The following is a 23,034-nucleotide window of genomic DNA, read 5'->3' on the forward strand; positions in this document are numbered from 1 at the left end:
GCAAACAATCATGAATAAACAGCCACCACGAGTCTTTGGTGCTACAGATTTGAACTCCAGCAGATGTTTCTGTCTTACAGACCTTGGAAAGCTTTCAAAAAAATCATCTCTTTCCAACAAGTAATTGTCTATTTGGCTTAAACCCAGGCACACAGCAGAGATCTTCAAAAATAAGGGTGAGAGGAGGGCAACCCTGGAGTGAACAAAGTAAATAAACAGATTAAGAGAAGATGTGATCCAATTTGCTGCATGCCAAAATATTTATTTAACGTTTACATCACAACTCAAAACTGGCACATCGCTGGTAAAAACCTCACTGTATGTCAATGACATTTTGTTTTATTTTATTTTATTTTATAGGTCTGCCATGCAATGCTGAGCAGCTTCCCAGTGACATAGCAGGTGGTAGATTTTGGTCTAAGTTATGTCAGTGGTCACAAACAGCTCAGCTGAAGTATGCCCTGGGTACAAAGAGAATACACACATGCCTCTTGGTGCCATTGTTAGAGGCAGCGTGCTCCTCCACATCCAGCCCTTCATGGTAACCTCAGCTGAACTCCACTCTGTGTTTACACAGACACAAAAATAAGATGGATGTTCTGTTATTTTAAAGTATCCACAGATACTTTTGTTTCCCTCTCTACTTTACTGAAATATTTCAAACCTGGGGAGTTCACCCTCTCCTCCACTTACACTGCAGGCAACAGGTTCCCAGCAGGAAAAACCCAACACAATCCCACTGAATATTCCAGAGTTTTCTGCTTTGTCCCAGCAGAAGATACAGCCGGGGGATGGTCTGACCCCCACCTGACGTGCCACAGACCAGTGGGAGGAGCCAGCCAAATTAACTTCAATTTTGCAGCGAGAGCAAGGTTCCCTCTGACTGCCGTGGGTGTGGTGGTGTGTCCAGGCACATCCACACGGAGTGCAGCACTAGAGGAAAACTGAGCCATCTCCGAAAAAGCAAGTGGCACAGGCAGCACTGGGTGAGCACACAGGGTGTCCAGCTGGGGTCCAGCAAGCAGGACAGCTTCACCAGCTTGAGGCTCAGTCCCCCTGCTCTTCAATGGCCCCCATTACACACAGCTACTGCACACAGTCATCCTCCCATTTTGGGAACACTCAGAGTGAGAAACCTCCACATTACAGATAGATTTGAGAGGGAGGATCCCTCCTTACCCAGGCAGTTGTGGCCATCGTGAGCCAGCATAAAGCCATCGTAGCAAGTGCAGCGGTAATTCCCTGGGATGTTGAAACACTCGTGGACACAGCCCCCATTGAAGTCGTTGTCACATTCATCAATGTCTAAGGAATAAAGCAAAAGTCAATATGATAGATGCGTGCCTGAGTGTTACAGACAGGGATGTGACTGCCTAAATGTGAGCAGCAACTGCTGTCCAAAATGGTCATTGTCTTGCAAACACACTATATTTAATGCATTTCTTGCTGAATGTCTGAAAAAACACCCTGAAACCCCCCTGCAGCTTTACCTTATGTTTTTTTAAGGGCATAAACAACAAACTCATTATCAGGCTGAGTGAAATGAACAGGTGAAAATCCATGCAACGTTTGCCTTTGATTTTGTAAACAAGAAGTAAATCAGGTGACAAAACAATGACTATTTTGATTTTAAAATCATCCTTCATTATTTTCAGTGGTTCTCTTTTCTTAGAAATGCTCCATGCTGACACAGACAGAACACTGTGCTCTGCTCCCTTTACCTTCACATTTCCTCCCTTCGCCGGTGTAACCCATTTTGCACATGCACTTGTACAGCTTCGGGGTGTTTTGACAAATAGCATCTGGGTGGCAGTCATCCAGCCCCAGGGCACACTCATCCACATCTGTGAAAAGACAGCAGGCTCAGGAGGGATGTCAGCAGGAGGAGAACAGGGCACTGTCTCCTGAGCACATCCCTGAGGAGATGACAAGGCTGAGCACCTCTCTGTGGCACCCACAAGAGTATTGTGTGGTTTTGTGTGTCAGGAGAGAAACAGGCAGAGACAGCATCTGCACTTCAATTTCTGTCATATTCTACCTGCATAGAGATACATTGGTATGCAATTCAGATAAGCCCATGGTGAGCTTCTGTGCACGTTCATAAACGCATCCAAAACAATCTCGTAAGGGTTAGATGCTCTGTGAAATTCAGCTGATGATAGGTTCACAGAGATTCATCAGAGATTGTCAATCTTTCTGATTAACAGAGTTCTTGATCACATCCATGCATCACCTGCAGGAAGCCCAAGGATTTTTAAAATAACAAGGGGAAAGGATTGAAATGTACTTTCAAAGCCACCACCAACAAGTTAAAAGACTGACTTACCATTAAACAGATGTACAATTGTAAAATATTTTTTTTAATACAAGAATAGTATCTGGGGAGCAGCACTGCCAAATCACCTGTCCAGCCATCTCAAAGCACAGCAAACTGAAGCAAAATATCCAGCTGGAAACTTCAGAGAAGAGGAAATGAAGAGAAAAGGAAACACCAACAGGAAGAAGTCCTGGAGATGAAGAAGTGTAGACAGAAGAGGAAGAAAAGTTACAGGCAGCAGAAGACATCAGCACAAGCTTTTCGCACAGCAGAAGAAAACTGAAGCATGGAAACAGGAAGATTTCCAGCAACTGGCTAAAAGGGAGAATTGTAGGAGCAACACCACACACAGGTACAAGAAGGGCCTCCTAAAACAAGAAGTAGTGCACGAGTATCAGCAGAAAGCAACTACTTCAATAGTCAGCCACTTTTTATGGTGGGGATCACTTTCCAAGTGGAAATTTCAGCCAGCACTTCTCCCATTTACAATTATAGCATTCATCCGGCTCTTTTTTTTTTTTTTTTCCTTTCCCCAATCACAAAATATGCCTGTAGGTACTGCAGCAGCTGCCAACTGCAGAAAGTGTTCACTTGGTTTTAACTCCTAATGGGGTTTGGCAGTGGGAAACAAGGCGGAGAGCCAGTGTTAGAGCAGAAGTGCCCTCCTGGCGCTCAGGTGCACACAGCTCCAGCAGCAGAGATGGGGTCCCAGATACTGCCACCAGCAAGAAAGGAGAAGGTGGCAAACAGTGAGAAGCAGCTGGGAAGAACAGCAGAATCGACTTCCTCTCAAAGCAGAGAAGTCAAGCCGTTAAAAAATATGGGAGGCAGTGAATTGAAGGAGCAAGTCATGCAAGGAAGGGTGCGGGCAACAGCCCAGGGGTCTCCAGCTAGTGGGACTCCGGTAGGTGGGGTAGACAGAAAGGATGGGCAGGGAAGGACAGACAGACAGCGGGCATCAAGGAGCACCAGCCACACGTGCTGACTGTATGCCCTCGGCACCGTCAGCTTTCCCCTGCCCTGCCTGAGCCAGGGGCACAGACCTGCCCCGGCAAGAGGGGTCCCAGAAAATACCAGGCAAGGAGGGGGCTTCCCTCTAAGGCAGGACACAGAGACATGGAGCAGATCTCGTGGCAGCGGCAGGGCGGCAGCTCAGCAGAGTTATTTTTACACCGCCCCTCTGTGATCTGCAGCGTGCGGTAAAGAACCGCAACAAGAAGCCGCATCACTAATGCGTGGAAAAGAGGGCTAGGAGAAGCCCTTAGGCACAGAGAGCGAGATTTCCCCTTGCAGTGACAGCATCCCGAGCACAAGAGAGACCCTGGAGGAACGAGACTGTGAGCAAACATCGCAGCCTTCAACTTGGCAGGAGGCGGCGGCGGGAGAATCCCTGGGCTCGTTCCGCGGGGTCCGAAGGCAGCTTCACCCGCGGCACACGCCGCTCACACCCCGCTCCCCAGGTGCTCCGGCCCGGGGCTCTCCCCGCTCCCAGGGCGGCGGGAACCGCCGGGAAAGCGGCGTTGGCAGCACCCGCGGAGCCCGGGCGCCCTGCGAGCGGCGCTGGGCACGGGCCCGCCACGGCCGCACCTCACACCGGCACCGGCCCCGGCCCCGGTCCCGGCCCCTTCCCTTGGCGGCCGGCCTGGAGAGGAGAGCCGGGACCGCGCGGTGCCCGCGGGGGAGCCGCTGTGCGGGGCTGAGGCGAGCGGGGGGCACTCACCGGGCAGGGGCAGGGAGCGGGGGCACTCACCGGGGGCACGGACCGGGCAGGGAGCGGGGGCACTCACCGGGGGCACTCACCCGGCAGGGGCAGGGAGCGGGGGGCACTCACCGGGCAGGGGCAGGGAGCGGGGGCACTCACCGGGGGCACGGACCGGGCAGGGGCAGGGGCAGGGAGCGGGGGCACTCACCGGGGGCACGGACCGGGCAGGGGCAGGGGCAGGGAGCGGGGGCACTCACCGGGCAGGGGCAGCGCGGCGGGGCCGCCCGGCGCGGGCAGCAGCAGGAGCAGCAGCGGCAGCGCCCGCGCCCCCGTCGCGCCGCGGCGGCCGCCGGACCCCATGGATGGCGCTGCTGCCGCTGCCGCCGCCGGGCGGGAGGAGGCGGCGGCCGAGGGAGTGTCTGGGGCGCCCGGCCCGCCTCGCACTGACAGCGGGCGCGGGGCGGCGAGGGCTGGGCGGGCCTCCCCCTCCCCTGCCCGGCCCTGCCCCGCTGCCCCGGGCGCGGTGGGCGCCGCCGGCACACGAACCGCCCCGTCCCTCCCGCCGAAGCCCCGGCAGCCGCCCCGGCGCCCGCACACCTGCGGCGCCCCAAACACAGGTGTCCCGCGGAGCCGCCGGCAGCCGCGGGAGCGGGAATGCCTCGCACGCAGGCTGCGGGCGCTCCCCGCGGCCCGGGAACCATCGCCCGGAGCGCACAAGCCCGAGCAGCGAGCCTGTCGCGGCCCGAACACACGCGAGGCGCTCCAGCCTCCATTGCGTCGGTTCAAGAACACGATATTGACATTTTTACCGTGTAATTACACCCCGCTGCAGAGCGCGAATCCCCGGCTGAAGGCCACGCCAAAACCCGCGCATCACCCCAGCCCCAAGCCAGCCCCGTCCCACCTCCATTCCCCGCCAGGGATTTCTCACAGCTGTCGCTCCTTTGGCAGGTAAAATTGGCTCATACATTATTCACCGAAATTATCATTTCCTAAATAATGTCTGACCTTTCAGGCTGCGAGCAAAAGCAGGCAGTTTTCTTTTCCACCCCTCCCTCCCATCCCCATTTCACTGCCCTTTCTCTTTTGTTTTGTTCTGTGAGAAATACCGAGCTGTTTCTAGTTGCAAGGGCGGTTTATACACATTAGTAAATCTTCAGAATGAAACTTTCCCTCAGTCTTTGTCTTTGTTTCCTTAATGGCAGCTATAAATTACCACTCTCTTTTCTCACTGGAGCATCAGGCTTCATTGCTTTTGAAATGATCAAAGTTATTCTCTTTTTGAATCCAATGAGAAGCAACCTTTTGTGTCTCCTGGACGGTTTCAGTCTTAGGCAATCTCATCTATAAATACATAAAGCTGCTATTAAACACTCCAAGGATTCTCCAGCCCTAAGCAATAAATGAATGAAGGGTTTCTCGACAGTTTCCATGATCTCCTGAATAAACCTTCATACTTAGGGTGGGAATTGGCACACCTGCACATCTCTCATCCAGGGATATCACTCAGGGTGTCTCCAAATGGACACAGAAGCCATCTCCCATCCAGGCACATGGCTTCAAGCCAGCTTACAGAAAAGCTGGTACTCATTTCAGGCACTGCCCAGTCAAGTCCCCTTAATGAACTCGACCAGTATTAATTTAATTAACTTTCATCACAAGATATGCAAAAGACAAAGTCAGAACACATATGAAGAGAGTAGCAGAAAAACCAGTAAGGGACACTGAAGAGTCATGTAACCAAAATATCCAAAGCTTTCTGAGGCACCATAAAAGCAAAGCATCTTTCTTACTTCTGTAAACTAAAACATAAAGTGAGACATAAATATTTGGGAATGCCTGAGTTAGATCAAAAGATCTCACTGCAGCTTGGAAAACAAACAGAACAATATCAAATTTATCTTAGCTAATGAAGCCATTTCTTATACATAAATCTCAAAGTGTTTTGTGAAGGATCCTGGCTATTATTTCACATATAACCCACATTTGTTTAAGATGAAGAATTGCCATTAAAATATCTCTTTAAAGACACAAACCAGACAAGCTCAGACCTCAACTCAGATGCCTTTCTGCAGCCTTTTTAACTATTTCTATTCAACTGCAGAGTCACAGTGACAGATGGCTGCTCTGGGCACGAAAACCTTTACTGGGGGAGAGAAGCTACAAAAATTCTTAAGATTCAACGTCAGCACTAAGTATGAGGAAAGGAAAACAACCACACCAGGGCCATTGGACAGGAAGACAACCCAAATAGGACTGCTGGGGGATTTTTTTCAGCAATTTAAAATAAAATCAAATCATGAAGTTTCAAGGAGGAAAATAGATCCTGGAAAATAGCTACTTCCATAGAGGTAAGACCCCCAATTCCCTTCTGCTCCCCATTTTCACTATCACATGCAGCTGCCCCACACTGAGAGATGGAGACTAAGCTGCCACAGAGCAGCTGGATGTAAAATCTGCTTCAGAAACTGTACACCTGATGTCCTGAGTAGAGATGAATACTTTTGTCCGCAAATTTGGGTTAAAAACTGCTTTATGCTTCATAATTCTTGTTAAATTTCATTATTTAAGAACAACTAAACAATATCTGAAGACATGCAGATTGCCATTTCATTTGCACTTCAATGAGAAGTAGCAACTCTGCTGGCCTGTATCATATTGACCCAAAATTTAGCATGACTGAGCGAGCATGATGAGTGCCTGTGACAGCAGCTGAAAACAACTAGGAGGGCTGGGAGATGCCAGAATGGTAAAAGGAAAGTAGGATGCTGACAAGTGAGGAAATATTCTCAAATACTTAATTGTTCCAAAGCGCACACAAAATGTCTCAGAGCTGTAGTTTCAAGCCTTGCTCATCTCCAGGTGTACACTGAGTTTTGAGTAATTGTTTTTCTTTGAAATGTATCACTCAAATTTTTGCACTTCCCATCTTAGTGTCCCAGGGTTGCTGAATTCTGTGTAAAAATAACACATCTTCAGTAATCAGGACCTGCACAGGACTCATCTGAGACAGAAGAAATTTGTGCATTCTTTGGTTACAAGGGGCATTAAAAACCCTCCCATATAATTTATGTGCTTTGTCTTTTTATGCCCTTTGTAGAAAAATCTTTCCCAAACAAACATCAGATCCACCAGTGACATTTTAAATGTTGTAGGATCTGCATCTTAATGTGCAACTGTCACTGAAATGAAGAACAGTTCCTGTTTATTGCAGAACACAGCACAGCCTATTTAATACACACACATTTGAGTTAATAGGGGAAAAAAGGAGACACTTTGTCACGTGAAATAACTTTTAGACATTTCTATTTCCTTGTGAGAACTTTCCAAGTCATTGCTACAACAAATGGTAGCATTTTAGACCAGAGCAGTCAGTGAAAGCCCCTGCCTGTGCACCCAGCAGTTGCACAACACACTTTACCCACCGAGGCCCTGCTCTTGGTGCTCCTTTTCCTTGGAGGAAATTTGAAAAAGCTGAGGCCAGCACCTGTGATGAGGTGAAGGAAGCTGCACTTACCTCAGCTCCATGCAGGCCTGCCCCACATCCATCCCTGCAGGGGGGTCAGAGCAGCTGGTCCATCCCAGCCCCGGGAGCAGAGCTTCGGTGTCTCTCACGGGCTCAGCACGCCCACAGCAGGTACCAAGGCCACAAATGCACCCCAAAACCTGCCCAAGGATGACGCCAGAGCACCAGCTCAGCAGAGCATGGCTCAGGCCTCCCTCAGGTCAGGTTCACCCTCTGGCATCCCCCAGGATCACCCCCAGCTCAGGCAGATGGATGCAGTTCCCCCAAGAGGGATATTGATATTTGTTATTTCCCTTCCCAAAAAGCCTCCACCACAGACCAGGTGCAAAACTTCCCATGCAAAACTACCAGAGGGGTGTGAGAGGTGAAGCACCAGAGATACCTCCAGATTAATGATCCAGCTCCTTCCCTTCTGTCCTCCCTGGTGGAATAGAGCATTCAGTGATGACCTCACGTGGTTTGAAACGGAGGGAATGGCAGCACATCTGAGGGTGTGTGCTCACAGACCCTCCCAAGTCTGTGCTGGTCCCTTTGCCTTCCCCTTGCCCCCATTCCCTGACTCCTGAGCAGCAGCTCCTCCACTGCTGGCACTCTGACAGGGATGGCCTGGGGGAAGGCTGCCTTGCAGCTGGGAGAGACCAGACACAAAACTGTACAACAAAGATCTCCTGAAATGAGCACTAAAACGTCCCACAGACCTGCGGCCAGGCAGTGAGCCAGATGATCAGCCAAATTATACCAGGCTTTTTGAAAATAGCACATTAATGCTATTTTTTCATGTTAGAAGACAAATTTTATTGCAATTCAGCAAATGAGCTACACCTGTAAAACCTCTTTGTATATCCAATTCACATTTAATGTCCAATGGACTGAAATGTCACAGGAAAAATAAAAAAAGGAGAACAGTACCTGGTTTTGTCACTATAATGTAAACTTCAACACGGCCCTTAAAAATAACAAGCCAGTGATTTCCCCATGTAGTAAAATATATAGTTTATAAGGTATTGATGCTTTATCTTAGTTTAACAGCCAAACTCTAGGTATAAAATAAAGAGCTACAAAGATGTGAAGTACGTGTACAATTTCTTCAAGTATTTTCAAGTATCCTACAGTCTCTTCACTACGGACAAAATTCATTTGACAATATACAGAAACTGTTAAATCTGAATAGTTTCACTGCAGAAATCTTAACATATTCATGAATTTAAAACACATAAAAAGTATGGGTCATCCAGCTAGTAAGTCCCGTTTGAACAGTTTGAAAAATACTCTTTATAATGGAAAAAGTTGTGAAAGAGTCTCCCGTTCATGAATAAGTTTTCAGCTACAGAATATCAGGTGGGTAAAGTTTATGGCAGGTAAAGGCTTTTTTTTTCTTTTGTATAAACTTACCATCATAGTATTTAATTACATTTAAACCAAACTTTATTAATTTGCATTTTCTTTTTGTATAAAGTATCACTGTAGCATTAACCAAAGAATAAACAATTGATAGGTGATAGCCTAATTTTTCCTCTCAAATCAGGTATGAGCCTGTAAACATGTTTGGCTAGTTTAGCACTATGTATTTACTGCATGATGAACTGCTCACTTTTTTATCACTGCATTTCTCTCTTTAGAATGAATGTGTGTTATTAAAAAGATTATCTTTTCTCATTAACTGTTACCAAAAAAATCCCCACTGAACAACAGAACACAGTGTAGCACAGCCACACTAACTGTACCTACCAAACCTGCCCCCGTATTTTGGAAAAGTAACAGGAAAAAAAGTTAAAACTGCATTACTCTGAACAAAGGGAGAAGGATTTTACAAAGCTCTGGATAAAAAGGTGCTGACTACACTCTTTGTTCCCATAAAGTTCAGCAGAATGGCATGGCAGGAGCAAAGGCTGGACCCTAATCTTATCCTGTGGGGCTGCTGCTAGAACAGCCATGAGAGAAGGGAGTGGGTTTGAGGTGAACGCTGCAGAGCGGTGGGATTGCAGCTGCTCCTACAGACTGGGCTGTTCTTATATAGCTGTTCTCAGACAGAGATTCTATGGAATCTCTTCCCAAAATCCTGGCACAGGCTGTATTTAACATCTTGCTCTTCCTTGGTTGCCTTTGGAGCTAACAAAACCAGCTTTAGTTCTGCTGCATCTCAAAACCTTCTACTGCTCCATCAGTGGAGCAAATCCCTGCAGACTTGGAAGTGCACAGCAGAAAGTGCTTTGAACCCCAACAGGATCAAGCACAGGCCCCCTGTGAGAGGAAGGTCTATCTCAAACTGGTTTTTGCTGTGAGAATAAAGTAACCCAAGAGCTGGAAGAAGATCTCTGTGTCTTCCTTTTGCACTGGACAGCCAGCACTCAGGGTGCTCTCACTAATGGGCAGCACCCTCCCCACGGGCCAGCCAAGGAGCCCACCCTTGGCAATCACCACATCCCAGCCTCTGCCCATCCCAGCTACCTCAAACTGTCCTAATGAGGGCAAAACAATCCAAAACAGCCATTAGGTCAATGGTATCATGTCTCACTAGGTAAACTTGTGTGAGGAAGGAAAAAAAAAAGATTAAAAAAGAACCTTAGTTCAGGGTAATTACCTCATGCAGATAAATTAATCCACTCTTAATACTATGAGATACATGGTTTTAACAGGATCAACTCAACTGTTAAGGTCAAACTATGGAACCTTCCTTTCTTACTTAATATTCCCTGTGAAATACACAGGCCTAGTAAAGTGATTTTCAAGACAGCTGAAAAGAAAACAAAATGAACAAAAGAAAAATGAACAAAAAAAAAAAAACAAAATAAAACAAAAAAAATTTTTGCTATTATTAATGCATGAACAATTTAGGGCAGGTGTAAAAAGACTATGCTAACACATTAAGTTGAATATATGAAATTCTTAGAATGCAGTAAAACTGTTTTTTTTATTCTTGCCCTTCCAAAGCAGGAAGAAAAATTTTAAAAAGAACCAACAAAACCAACCCTGCACACACAGAGAATACTCCTGTGAAATGCTCCTGTATGCTGTGAAAGAATTTGCACCCACCCCGTGTGAGGAGTGGCTGAGACATTGCCCTCACATCTTCCTAATGCTACTGTGAAATCAAAGAAGAATCTTGCTCTGATAAGTAGTGACAAAGGAACTTCTCAGTTTAATAATGAAATAAATAGGACAAAAGTAAAAATAGTCAAAAATTTAATACATGTGCTATGCTCATAAATTATGGAAATGAAACTATCACAAGATGTGACTAAGCTGTAGGTAAAGTAAAAGTGCTACAACATTGTATGAACCAAAAAACTTGGATTCTGCTTCTCCAATGAGAGACAATACTGAGATAAGTTTATACAGTGGAGACCTCTTAAATACACAGCCCTGAACTTCTGTACAGTAATTTGTGATGCTGATAAATCAGCCTGTTTTTAAGTCACATATTCATTTCAAAGAGATTTTTATCAGAGGATTCAAATGAACAGAGATGCCTTTAGGCATTTGCCAAGTTCCAGATCTCCAATAAATTAAGCTTTCAAAATGTTTGTGTTTCATAGCAGAAATGGACTAAACTTTCTTTGCTAAAAACAAAAGCAACCCAAATGAAGCAGACTGTGACAACGGGATCCAAGACATATGCACTCAAAAGGAAAAGAAAAAACCTTAATACCACTGTCCTTTCAGAAACATTAAGAAATCCTTATACTTGTTAGTAAGGTATACTGTTATTACTTCAGATGGGGCATAAAGATTTTTATTTAGTCATCTGGCATCTGGGGAACTCGTGTCCCTCTTCATTAGAAGTTAAGAGAATTACCAGCAGCAACCATACACCAAGCTTTAAAAGGCTGGTTTAAGTGGAAACGTTCTTTTGTTATGAACAATCATTGCAGGTTTTTCATTTAAGTGGGCTACACTGTAAATTCTGAATTGCAACATAATATAGCCAGTTGTATAATAGAAGATTTTTTTTTAAAGACAAACTTACAAAACACAATGCTAGGTTAAATAAATAAAAAACATCAGTTAAAAAACAGACTTAATTTCTTCTTCTGTGCAATTACGTACCAATATGAAAAATATTACTTTGATCTCTGGACATTTCACCGTTAAGTCTCCTGGATTTCACTAAAAATAATACTGACAACAAAAATAAAGGAAAAAAATAATTGTTGACAAATCAGTGCTTTGGAGCTATTAAAAGCACAGATCAGATCTGTAGTTCCCTTGCAGCAGAACATGACCCAACACCTTAAAAATCAAACATTGGTAATAATGTTAATATATAAAATATTAGTTTAAAAACTATAGAATGACCTTCTCAGCAGAAATGGAGTGTATACACTGGGGTCTATGACAGACAGCATATCTGAAGGTAAGTTCACAGAATGCTGAAAGGCTCACTGCACATTTTCTATGGCAAGGAAATACTGCAGCTTTAAAATAAGCTGCACAATACTCATCTCTATCTCTTTCACATGAAAGTGTGTAAAAAGCAAATCAGCAAATAAACTCTAAAATAGATTTATACCAAAATCCTCTTTTTTACATTGAGTTTACAGCTTCTATCCATTTGCCTGTACTATTTCTGGAGTTTCCTTCAAGAAAAGTCAAAGTTGCATTTCTGGGCCATGAACAAGTTCACGATACAATGTACTGGCAAGACAGAACTTTTGCATACTAACGAGATTCACTCCTTGTTGCTTTTTGTTGTGTTTCTAAAGACAGTTTTTCCTGTGGGACAGGAGGTCAGATGTCGATTCCTTTGACAAGAGATGCCTCCAGGGTGATGTTGAACTCCTGCAAGGTCTGCAGCACCCGAATCAAAGAATTCACCAGCGTGTGATCCTTAATCAGGGCTATGTCCTCATACATCTGGGCTGTAATGGGGCAGTCTGCAAGCAGGGCGATCCAGTGGTGCAAAAGGTGGTCTCTGACAAGGGGCCAGTGGGCATTTTGGGAATAAAAATAAAGCCAAGTTAATTTCACATCTGCACAGACATCATTTTTATTCTTTGCTTTTAAGCAGACCTACCATGCTTTCCACTTCTCTTTATGAGACAGGAAACGGGGAGTAACTGCCCCACGTGCAACATCTTTTCATTTCATTATAATATCAATAACAACAGCAATTATAAAGAAGTTTTTTTGTACCTGGCTCCAAGACACACCAGCATCTGAAACTTGCCATCCTTCCCAATGTTCCTAGGGGTGTTGTTGATAGCAGTGATAAAGCGACAGAAATTCCTGGCCCTCGTCTGCCAGTTCTCTTCTGGGACCATCTCGTTCTGCTCAAGGGTCTCATAGTATGCTTGTGCTTTTTCTTAAAAGAATGGTGGAAGATAATGATGTTTCATCAGTGCATTTAGGAGAGAATTAAAATTGAAAGGCCTAGGATCAAAGCTCATCCATGAAATTCCTGAATCATTACTTTTAGGCACTGTTTTTTCTCTGTTTGATTCAGTCCTGTGCTCCCCCTGTATAAAACTGGGATTCCACTTCCTTCCCTCTGAACAATGCTAAAGAGGTTCACCTATCTACTGAATTTCAGTGCAGTAAAATGATCATATGTGGGGAACAGCAATGTTAATGTAGCTACTCAAAATACAGAAACATTATTAAAAATAATTCCTTTTTAAAAATGTGCATGTGAACTCAGTGGATTTATTTAGCTTTGTGTCAAGGGATCTAGACCATGTGTGAAAAATGCATGCTTATAACCCCTTTATCACAATGTCCAGTACATACAACAGCACTAGATCCATCTGCTGTGCTCTGAAAGACAGCCTCTTACAAGTGTGATTTCCTGCTTTCTCTGTGCTCAATTAAGAACAAGGTTACCCCATGTCAATTCACCACTCTGTTTATGTACCTCTTCCTCAGTAAGAAGGTTTGGTTCACACTACAACTGCTAGAAGGACAAAGCCCAGTTGCTGCATTAAGTACAGTAAGCTCTGGCTCTCTCTCACGTCAGTAGGAGCAGGTAGGAGCTCTCAGCCATTCAGCTGCTGAGATGCCTCCAAGAAGTCTGCTCTTCACACCAGCTGAGACACAACAGCAGTGATAAGGAACACAGCTGCATGTGTTTCAAAGACACAACAGGATGACAGGATGTCATCCTCCCACTCACCTAAAAAGTCCCAAATGAAGACGTTCTTGAAGAGTCTCGGTGATTTAAATCCATGCTGGAACACCTGCTCCAGAGCTGAAACAAGTCCACTTTCTCCACACAGCAGCAGGGTCAGGCTGCCTCTCTGCCAGCACACACAGAAAGCACACACACTCATCACCTCACCCTGGGACTCTGGGACACAAGTGTCCCATTCAGTAATTAAATAAACAGATACCTAAAGTTCAAATCTGCTGTCAAACACTGACCCCAAACAGGATGGCTCAGTTCTCGCAAGTCCTGAGCATTCAAAAATGGATTGACTTCTCTAAGAATGAGGCTGAGGAAAACATTGTCAGGGCCTCATCATCATCATCATCAAACAAAGCCTCAAACAGGCCAAGATAATGAGCAGGTTTTACCTATAATAATTATCACTACAGAAAATAAGGAAAATATTTTCCTCTTTTTTTAAGGAACAGATCACAGACCCAGCGTACCATGTGCTTCTTATCAACAAAAACATTTAATGCTCAGTAAAAAACCAAGTCCTGCTTCAGCACATGATGGTAAATTCTATTCTGCAAAACCAGTGCATGACCACTTGAGATTATTATCAATGTCATCACTGACTGGAATTACACTGGATATCAATCTGTCATGCCATAATGAATTTAGAAGTCAGGTGTTACAGGAATGTAAAAAAAATCCTGACTGTCAAGAGCCATCCATCCAGATCCAGCACTGCTCTACACCTCTCTGGCTCACAAGGGCTGGACAGGGGCATGCTACTTAGGTTTGTTTCAGAAAATCACTGCTGTGTCGGCTGATCACATGTGTAATGCAAAAGAGTCTTGAAGAGCACTTCAGCTTCACTTTCTTGGGGGATGTGGGTGTTTTCAGGGTGGCCTTTGTTTCTTTCCCTTTTTTTAAAGTGGCCAGTGGGTTTTCATGTTTTAGGTAGCAAGGATAATGCAAAACAGACATTAACAACCTACTTAAAACTCAATGCAGATGCAAAATGTCAGCTAATTCAGAACAAACAAAACAGTAGGCAGTGCTCTTGAAAGTGTATGGACAGAATCCTTGGTAGAATTTGACTAATACCACAATTTCCAATACCAGAATGTTACAATTTAATGTAACAAAATGCTCCAGTTAGCAGCAAAACACAGGTATTTGAGACTGTACTATCTCAGTAGCTCATTTTTGCTCCACTTCAGGAATTCTCAAGCACATGGCTGTCCATTCAGTTTGGTTACTTCTGCTATATATTCTCTCATGTTTACTCATCAGAGTTTTAGGACAGGAGCGCCATTACACAGACAACAACCCCTCACCTCCTTCTCTGGCTTGTGGAAATGCTTGACAATACCATTAACAGCTTCACCAATAGCTTCTTGTATCTGACCAGTATTTAACTCTGCAAAACACAAAAATATATCCAGTTATAGCTTCAGAAATTGTGCCTTGTGCGTGAGGGTTATGGCATAGCACAAAGCACAGCAGAGGAGCACCAATATAATTCATTCTGTTAAGGAAACAGTGCTGGGCTGTAGGAAATGGAAACCCAACTCTATTCTTATTTATTGTTGAGGAAGTAGGAATGGAGATGGTTTGGTTCTATATTGAAGTTAACAATGTGGTGTTTCAAAACACCAACAGTGGAAAGGGTTTTTACACATTATGTGAATGGTCAGACCAGGACCCAAAGCTAAGAAAAGGAGCAGTGCTTTGTTTAGGAATGACAAATCTGGGCATCCTGGAAATACTTCCTGTGGTAGTTTCCCTGCAAACCCAAGTATGGTTGGGAACAAAGTAAACACCTGATTTATCAGGAATAAGACAACCACAGAACACTGACCTCAAGAGCAAACAAAGAGAAGTCTGTGAATAGAAACCACGAGCAAGATTCTTCATCCACAAAGGACAGACAGAGAAAAGGCAGCAAATTTCTACCTTCCTCCATAGCATTCATTCCACAGGTGAAGGACAATACGAAAAACACCCCTGGACCAGGAGTACAGACAGATCTGCCACCCTTTCAGATTTCAAAAGTTAAGTAGACAGCACAGGATGCCCAGGATTGCAATTTGGAAGTTAGCTGGAGTACAAGCAGGACACTGGGCTGAGTTTCACAGGTCCTCCCCAAACTCTAGTTGTGTTTGCAAGCCCTCAGGTGATGATGCAGAACAAGACAAGGCAGGACAAGCCTCAGCACTCACTTGGCTTATTGTTTGGTGAGATAGTGACAAATCTCCTGATCATGCTTGGAGACTGCTGCAGAGGAGGGGTCCGGCACTGCCGCTCATCAGCCTCCGTGTGGGAAGTCAGCAGCTCTCCCACCAGGATCCTCTCTAAGCTGCCATCATCCATTCCCTTCCCAAGCCACCTTCCACAGGGAAACCTAACAACACCAGGGAGATAAATGGATCAATGCAGATTCAATTCCATGCCAAAGACTTTCAACTGCAGTTGCCTAGAGCCCAAATCCTGCTAGCATAGTTATTAGAAAGACTTCATTGATCCAGCACCAAGTAATAAAGTCTTGGCTTTGGCTTTTGCCAGCACAGGCAGCAAAAGCAAAACAGCTTTTCAGTTCCAAGTTTGTGCTGAATGTTGCAGTAGATGATCCATCCACAAAGCAGATTTTGCCTGAGTCCCACATGTAGCATGATTTGAGGAAAAATGGATAAAAGGGGAAATCCTACTACATCCCATAAAGAAAGGGTGAAGAAATACACTGAATATACTACATAGCAAGCCAGCTGTAAAACAACCCCACAGCCCAAACATAGGCTTAAATGCCAGAACACCAGTGCTTCTACTAAACTGGGGTATTAAATCAGACACTAGAAAGCACACATGCTCATTTGCTCATTATCACTTTTTCTGAACCAATGTTGACGGCAGTTTAATCAGCTTAATTGGAAAACTGAACAGCATCCAAAAATACAATCTTTCCTCTTCATTTAATTACAAATGAACTGGCATGAAGAGCTGAATGGACTTACCCACTAATTTGACATCAACATGAGCCTGACACTTTCCTTAAACAAAGGACAGGGCATCAAACTATGGTGTATCTAACACAAATAAATTTAATTCTCACTCTAAGTTTCATTCCCTTACTTTCCCCACGTAAACACAGGTTGCTAACACTCATAAGGCCTCGTGTTCCAGCTTGAGTCCAAAGGTGTCTCTGTAACACCTGGAGTACCCAGTCCTAACATAAAATACCACCTATATTTGGTAAGCAGCAAGCTCTGACTTGCTGTTTCTTCCTTGGGATCAAGGCAGATTATTTCTAAGCTGCACAACAGTCAACTCATCCTCTCCACCAACAGTCTGATATGAGACATGAACATCTGCAAACTGCAAACCCTGTTTGAATTCAGAAGAACCAGGATTTGTTTAATGCCAGAAGCCAAACAATCTTTCTGTGCCTTCAGGTCGAGGCAACTGTAGACACAGAGTCCCAGGAGATCAGACCTTTCTAATCAAACAAGCCCTGCTGTGCCAGCTCCCTGCAGGAATTCTACTTACCCCACATGAAATGTCAGGATGATACTTACTTGTAAGTATGCCCTGTTATTTCATTTCTGACCATAACATATTCCACAAGCCACTTGGCATACAGCCCTGAATTATCATGTCCTATTTGCACTGTGGTCAGCTTTCCCAGGTTCTGGCACTGCAAATTAAACAAAGAGTTTGTCAGAGGAAACTGAAAAAGAAAGCAGCATGTTGGAGGAATAAACTGTTAGGGAATGTGCTCAGACAAACTCAGCAATGTGGTTTCTGTTTCTGACTGCATGGTTGGTTCTGGGTTTTTTAGTGGTAGGGTGCCTTACTTGGTTTTGTTTGTTTGCTTGTTGTGTTAAATACTGTTTTGATCTACACAGAGCACATCAGCTGAACTAGATTTTTCAATTCAGTTTCACCCAATGAACACAACACCCATGCAGAAATCAGAGCAGAATCACTTCTTTGTTTTACAACAGAAGAGGATATGACACCTCCCACAGTTGTAACATAAAGACAGTCTTGTCTGTTCCTTGCACTAAGGAATTGTCAGTCATTTTACTCTGCATGTTATTAAATATAGGTTAAATGTGCTATGCACAGGCACAAACTAGCTGTGACTAAGCACAAAGATATTCCACACCCATTCCACATTCATTCCACAGGTGAAGAGCAATACAAAAACCACCTCTGGACCAGGAGCACAGACACATCTGCCACCCTTTCAGATTCCACGGTGGTACAGCAAGGGCCGAATTTAAAACTGAACAAACAGAACACTCAAATCAGGTTTTGTGTCAAGTAACACAAACCTCAAAAGTCATTTCTAATATGTTCCTAGGAATCTGCAGGACTCCTGTTTCACCCAGTTCTCCCGAAATACAGATCCAAGGATTGGCTGTGAACATTGAGCCACCGAGTTTCTTGCTGGGAACAATCAAGATATGGTATGGTATCACTGCAAACACAAAAGAAAGAACACTTCAAAAATGAAGAAGAATAATTATGTAACCTCTTTAGTCAAGAAAGGACCAAAAGATAAGTCATAAAACAGCACTGCAGTACCATGAAATGTTAAAAGAACATCAGAGATGCCATTTAATCATGCTGACACTTGCACACTAAGCACTGACAATGGGGAAGTGTACACATACACAGCAGCCACTAAGAAGCAGAGCTGACAGCAGAACACTGTCAAGTGAAGAGAGAAATTTGGATGGAATAATGCCTTCTTACGAGTGTAATCCCTTTTTATTTACTAACCTCACAACATGGCACAAAAATGGTTACTTATCCTCAGCTTAGTGACAAGGAAGTAAAGACATGATATTCCTGTACCCAGGACTGCACAGTAGCTCAGCACACTCTACAACTCCCCCAGGTCCCACTCAGGTACTAACTGCAGCCTTTTCTTCACAGGCATGGATAGCAGCAGCACTCACTGCCATGGTTGAACAAATCCAGTGAAAATACATCATAATGCTGCAAATTTCTCTCTGCCATGTCACTCTTAGTTATGGTAACTTTAGGACTTATTAATCTCTCAAAAGAACAAGCAATTTTTTCCCCTTCTAAATAGCACCACATATATGCTCAAATGCTTTCTGGTCCCCTGTGAGTAATTCCTGTGAGTAATTCCATGCAGTATCACCTGAGCTGCAGTCCCTCCTCTGACTCTTGAGGCATATGCTCTTCCACCACCCAGCATCTCCTGCCCAGCCCTCTGTTAACCAACCTTTTTTAATACAATCCAATTCTCTGAATGGTCACTGTGTTTCTTGGCTTTCTGCCCTTCTTTCATAGTGCATAAGCAGATTACAGTCAGGGCTTTTCAGCTGAGGCATTTAATGCATTTCTCCCTCAGCATCTCCTCAGCTGTCAGTGCCCTCGAGAAAGCATTTGGTGGTTGGATTTTCTTAAAAGCCCAATGCTCATAGCATTTAAGAATAAATTAAAATGTTTTCCTTTTTATTTTCTGTGCTGATAGTCCTAAAGTAAGTGACAATTTAACTGCATCCAGCAGACCAGATTTTCACATTATCCAGAACTTGCATGCAAGATCCTAAGCTATTTTGCTTGGATGTCTGTTTGCTTTGTCTTTCATACACACAAGTGTGAATCACAAGACACCACCAAGGGTAGCCCTTTCACATATCCCACCCCCAATTTCATAAGCCTTGCTAAAGTCTTTCGTTATTTTGCCTTCCCAGTGATGTCCTGTGGCAGTAGGCACACAGATCTTTGAGAACTCCGTAACACAGTTAAGTGTTATATTTACCAACAATAGCTTAAAAGTTTCTCTAGGGTATCTCTTTAACAACTGGGAGGAAAAAAAAAATGCTCAGGAGTTCTGATGCAACCCTCAACGGGCATTTCACTGTTACCCCAAACCCAGAGACAGGCATGCAGCAAAGTCTGAGCCCAAAAAATGAAAGGTTTGTTTTCTTTTAATTTCCAGCATGCTTTAATATTCTTGATGGTGAACATCCCATTCTGTACTTATTTAGTATCATGCAAACAAGCCCACCACAAAAATTTCAGCTGAGAACTCACCCCCAACTACAATTATTAGAGCTATGTACTTTACTAAGTTAGAAACAAAAGTGACAGAGACAGAAACTCCTGCCCACCAGAGAAGATCGTGGAAACAGCAATACAGCACACACAGAAGGATCCCAGGGGAAAAAAGCAGAACAATTACATTAGGGCATGTTGCTCAGAGCTATTTCGAATTTGGGACAAGGACTCAACCAAATTTAGAAATCAGAGTTGCAGGGAAAGCAAATACTTACAGATTGTTGTGAAAACATTGGTAAAGCAAAAGTAATCCACAGCATTGAATGACAGGAGATGATACAGGAATTGCTCCTTCTCATCATCGCAGCGGAGGAACGCATAACGCTTGTAGAGTTTTCTGACAAAGCAAAACACACAATCTGTCACAGCAACAAGATGCTTCCAGTGAAATGTTTTCTACTGTGCACATTTATTAGGTACACTGTGAATAATGGGCAAGCAATTACAAATGAGAAGTGATACTGGGAGAGTCAAGAGTTTTCAGTGTGCCAAGATACACTTAGTCTCAAGCAAGGCTGACAGCTCCAAAGTGAATCAGTCCAGTTCTCATCCTCTTCCACCCCTCAAATGTAACATTTGGTTTAATGGTCTTCTCCCATCCAAGAACACCCCAAGATGGAAAAAGGAATTTTGCACTTCCTTGAAAAATATTCTGACTTCTTTTGACCATGTAAAATAACAGAACTGAAGTGTAGAGAGTTTTCCTAAGTTACTGCTGAGCAGAGGGTGCCATGGGAGAGTTCTCCAGCACATGATGCATGACAGAAGAATGTTCTCAAAGGACATAAGGCAAAAACTGGGGCTGTCTGCTTGTATTTGGCTATAGGTGATCACCCAGGGCCTACAACAACCTGCACATTAATCCAGGGAATAGTCCAGTGTTGATAGTACAGACCTCCTGACATGCCCAAAATAATAGGCATGCAAAGGTGGCAACCAATAAATGATACAAGTGTTGGGCATAATCATAAAAAAAGAGCATGCCAAAATATATCAAAATCCAACTGATGCTGCAGGAATATCTAAACCCTCAAGAATGCAGAAATTAGGTACTAGAAATGCTGACCCAGCTGTGGACAGGTTGCTCCTGCCAGGAGGACATCCTGACAACTCCCCTCAATTTCAGGCATCAATTTACAAAAAAGTCAGCAAGTCACAAGACAAACTTGCAAAACAAATCAATGATAGTCAACAAACAGGCATGTTCTCACTCACATAACGAACCTGACACTAGAGACTGGCAGGAAATGTTCAATGAAAATAAAGAGACTGAGCCTTAAATTAACCTGACCTGCCTGTAGCCACGAGAGTGGCAAAGCCACAAAGTCTCACAGGTGGCCATGTCTGTGTTGCATTTGCACAATCTGAATCACATGTTTGACAGCCTGTCAGGGTATGGGCTGTCCTGTCTCTTCAAAGGATAAGGTTTCTCTGTTTCCCTGGGTACACATAGATCTCAGGATATGCGATTTGTCTCCCTGTTCCCTTTGCAGACTAGAAAAAAATCAAACATGGAATATTTTCCTTATAGTTGTTAACAAATGTGAAGCAAAGAGAATGGGATAATTAAAATATCTAACAGCTGCTTCAAAAGGAACAACACACGATCTTGTTAACTGTAGAATGGCAGAAGCTGCACCATTACTTTTAGTACCTCACTGAACTCGGCACGGCTTCCTCTAAGAACAAGTGGGGCACACTTTGAAACCACACTGCCTGCAACAGCTCTCTAAGTAGGATATCTAAATATGCAGCACAAAGCACACAAGATTACAGAGAATTGATGTCATCCTCTACAAGTTGCTCCTTTGTTTGTCATTTTCATTTTAAACATACTTTTGCTGCAGTCTCCCTCTTTCCAGAGAATCAGAATCTGCCTGACAGATGAAAAGTACACTGGCCAGTGTTAAGAGGTTTTTCCCTTCTCTTTTGTGGGGGTACATGGAGTGTGGTGGTGTGTGTGAAGTCCTCTCACAGCACGTGGTCTGCATGGGACAAGCACTGCTAAATTTAACATGATCTGAACTGCTGACTTCACTGGAGAGGCTCAACCTTAATTTGGACATACAGGCAGATTTATTAGCTGTCCTCTCTCCATCCTTCAGCTTTTCCTTATTCTCTGAAGGCCACAGCTTCATCAGAAAGTCCAACATAATACAAGACAAGGCAAATCTCAAATAATTAGCTGTTGGGATTCAGGGGGATTGGGCAAGAAATTCCTTGGGAGATGGTGAGTGGAAGGAGAGGAAGAGCAGACAGCATAGGTTAAGCTGTGTCCAGACAGAAGTCTTCAATTAAAGTTAATGACAATTACTATGGCTTTAATTTCCACACAGTAAACACTGTATGTGATTATTATGAAAACAAATCACCTTATGTTGCTGAGCAGGCTATAATGTAAAAAGACAAGTCAAGAACCCCAGCATTGGATCCTAATTCCCAAACAGCTCACTGGCCTTGGAAGGCCAGCTTGTTCCATGCCTTCTGTACGCAGCTAAGCAGATGTAAAAATAGGCACACCTGGATTTTTGAACCCAAACCATTACATAGAATGTTTTTTAAAGCTTTGCCCAAGATAACCCATCTTACTTTGTGAGTTCATGATCTGAAAGCAACTGTTTCAGATGCCTAGAGAGCAACTTCTTTTCCATGGAGAGGCGAACCCAGGCTCTGGCCTTGCCAACATCTGTTTTGATCTCACTTATGTTCTGGATGTGCCTGGAATAAAACAAAAAGACATGCTTGGTATTGTCAAAGCATGACAGCTCTTTTGAACCAAGCTCAGCTGAAGTTTTCCAAAGAACACAAAATATCATGTAAATTATAGGAAAAAAAAACATAATCACCTTAATATTCAGCACAATAAAAAAATCCCTGCAATCTAGCTCAAAGAGAATAAGAGCCTGAAAAGGAAATATCTGCAATGCAGTGCCCTATTTACAAAATTCTAAACCAGGCCCATTGTCTCACATGATTTAGGACTCATTCTGGACCTTATCACTGCAATATTTATGGCTGAATGCTTTGGAAAATTAAACACTGTCTTTGCATGCTCAGTAGAAGCTTTTCTTGCACACAAGGCACAAATGGTATATTTTAATAAGGCAGGCAAATCCTCAATTCACTCTTCCCTACTGAAAAAGATGGATGCTGTAAGGAAAAAGAAGGAAAAGACAATTCCTGCCAAGGCTGTTTCAGAAGTTCTGCATATTGCTTTTTCAGTGTACTGAAAAGAAGGCTTTGGGCAGAAGTTGTAGTTTTATTCACACTACAGTACTGAATGTTAGATAAACCCATTC

At 43.9% G+C, this 23,034-nt stretch overlaps 2 protein-coding genes across 3 annotated transcripts in view; both read right to left on the bottom strand.

Annotated features, from left to right (window-relative positions):
- SCUBE2 (signal peptide, CUB domain and EGF like domain containing 2) overlaps positions 1 to 4,581 on the bottom strand; it is a 35,928-nt gene extending 31,347 nt beyond the window's left edge. Inside the window, exons 1-3 of the mRNA XM_084207770.1 lie at positions 4,277 to 4,581; positions 1,722 to 1,844; positions 1,180 to 1,305 (exon numbers count right to left, since the gene is read on the bottom strand). Of these exons, the coding sequence (XP_084063896.1) occupies positions 1,180 to 1,305; positions 1,722 to 1,844; positions 4,277 to 4,379 (352 nt within the window). The 5' untranslated portion in view covers positions 4,380 to 4,581. The remainder of the gene's footprint in view (positions 1 to 1,179; positions 1,306 to 1,721; positions 1,845 to 4,276) is intronic.
- Positions 4,582 to 8,521: 3,940 nt separating this feature from the next.
- The window catches only part of DENND5A (DENN domain containing 5A), a 63,949-nt gene continuing 49,436 nt past the window's right edge, over positions 8,522 to 23,034 (bottom strand). For both annotated transcript variants that reach the window (XM_084208785.1, XM_084208784.1), the window contains 9 exons: positions 22,325 to 22,453; positions 19,951 to 20,072; positions 17,971 to 18,116; positions 17,209 to 17,327; positions 15,859 to 16,040; positions 14,974 to 15,056; positions 13,655 to 13,778; positions 12,679 to 12,847; positions 8,522 to 12,457 (listed from right to left, as the gene is read on the bottom strand). In XM_084208785.1, coding sequence (XP_084064911.1) covers positions 12,274 to 12,457; positions 12,679 to 12,847; positions 13,655 to 13,778; positions 14,974 to 15,056; positions 15,859 to 16,040; positions 17,209 to 17,327; positions 17,971 to 18,116; positions 19,951 to 20,072; positions 22,325 to 22,453 — 1,258 coding nt within the window. In that variant the 3' untranslated portion in view covers positions 8,522 to 12,273. The remainder of the gene's footprint in view (positions 12,458 to 12,678; positions 12,848 to 13,654; positions 13,779 to 14,973; positions 15,057 to 15,858; positions 16,041 to 17,208; positions 17,328 to 17,970; positions 18,117 to 19,950; positions 20,073 to 22,324; positions 22,454 to 23,034) is intronic.

The sequence above is a fragment of the Fringilla coelebs genome, assembly GCF_963513975.1.
Source record: "Fringilla coelebs genome assembly, chromosome: 6".
NCBI classification, from domain to species: Eukaryota; Metazoa; Chordata; class Aves; order Passeriformes; family Fringillidae; genus Fringilla; species Fringilla coelebs.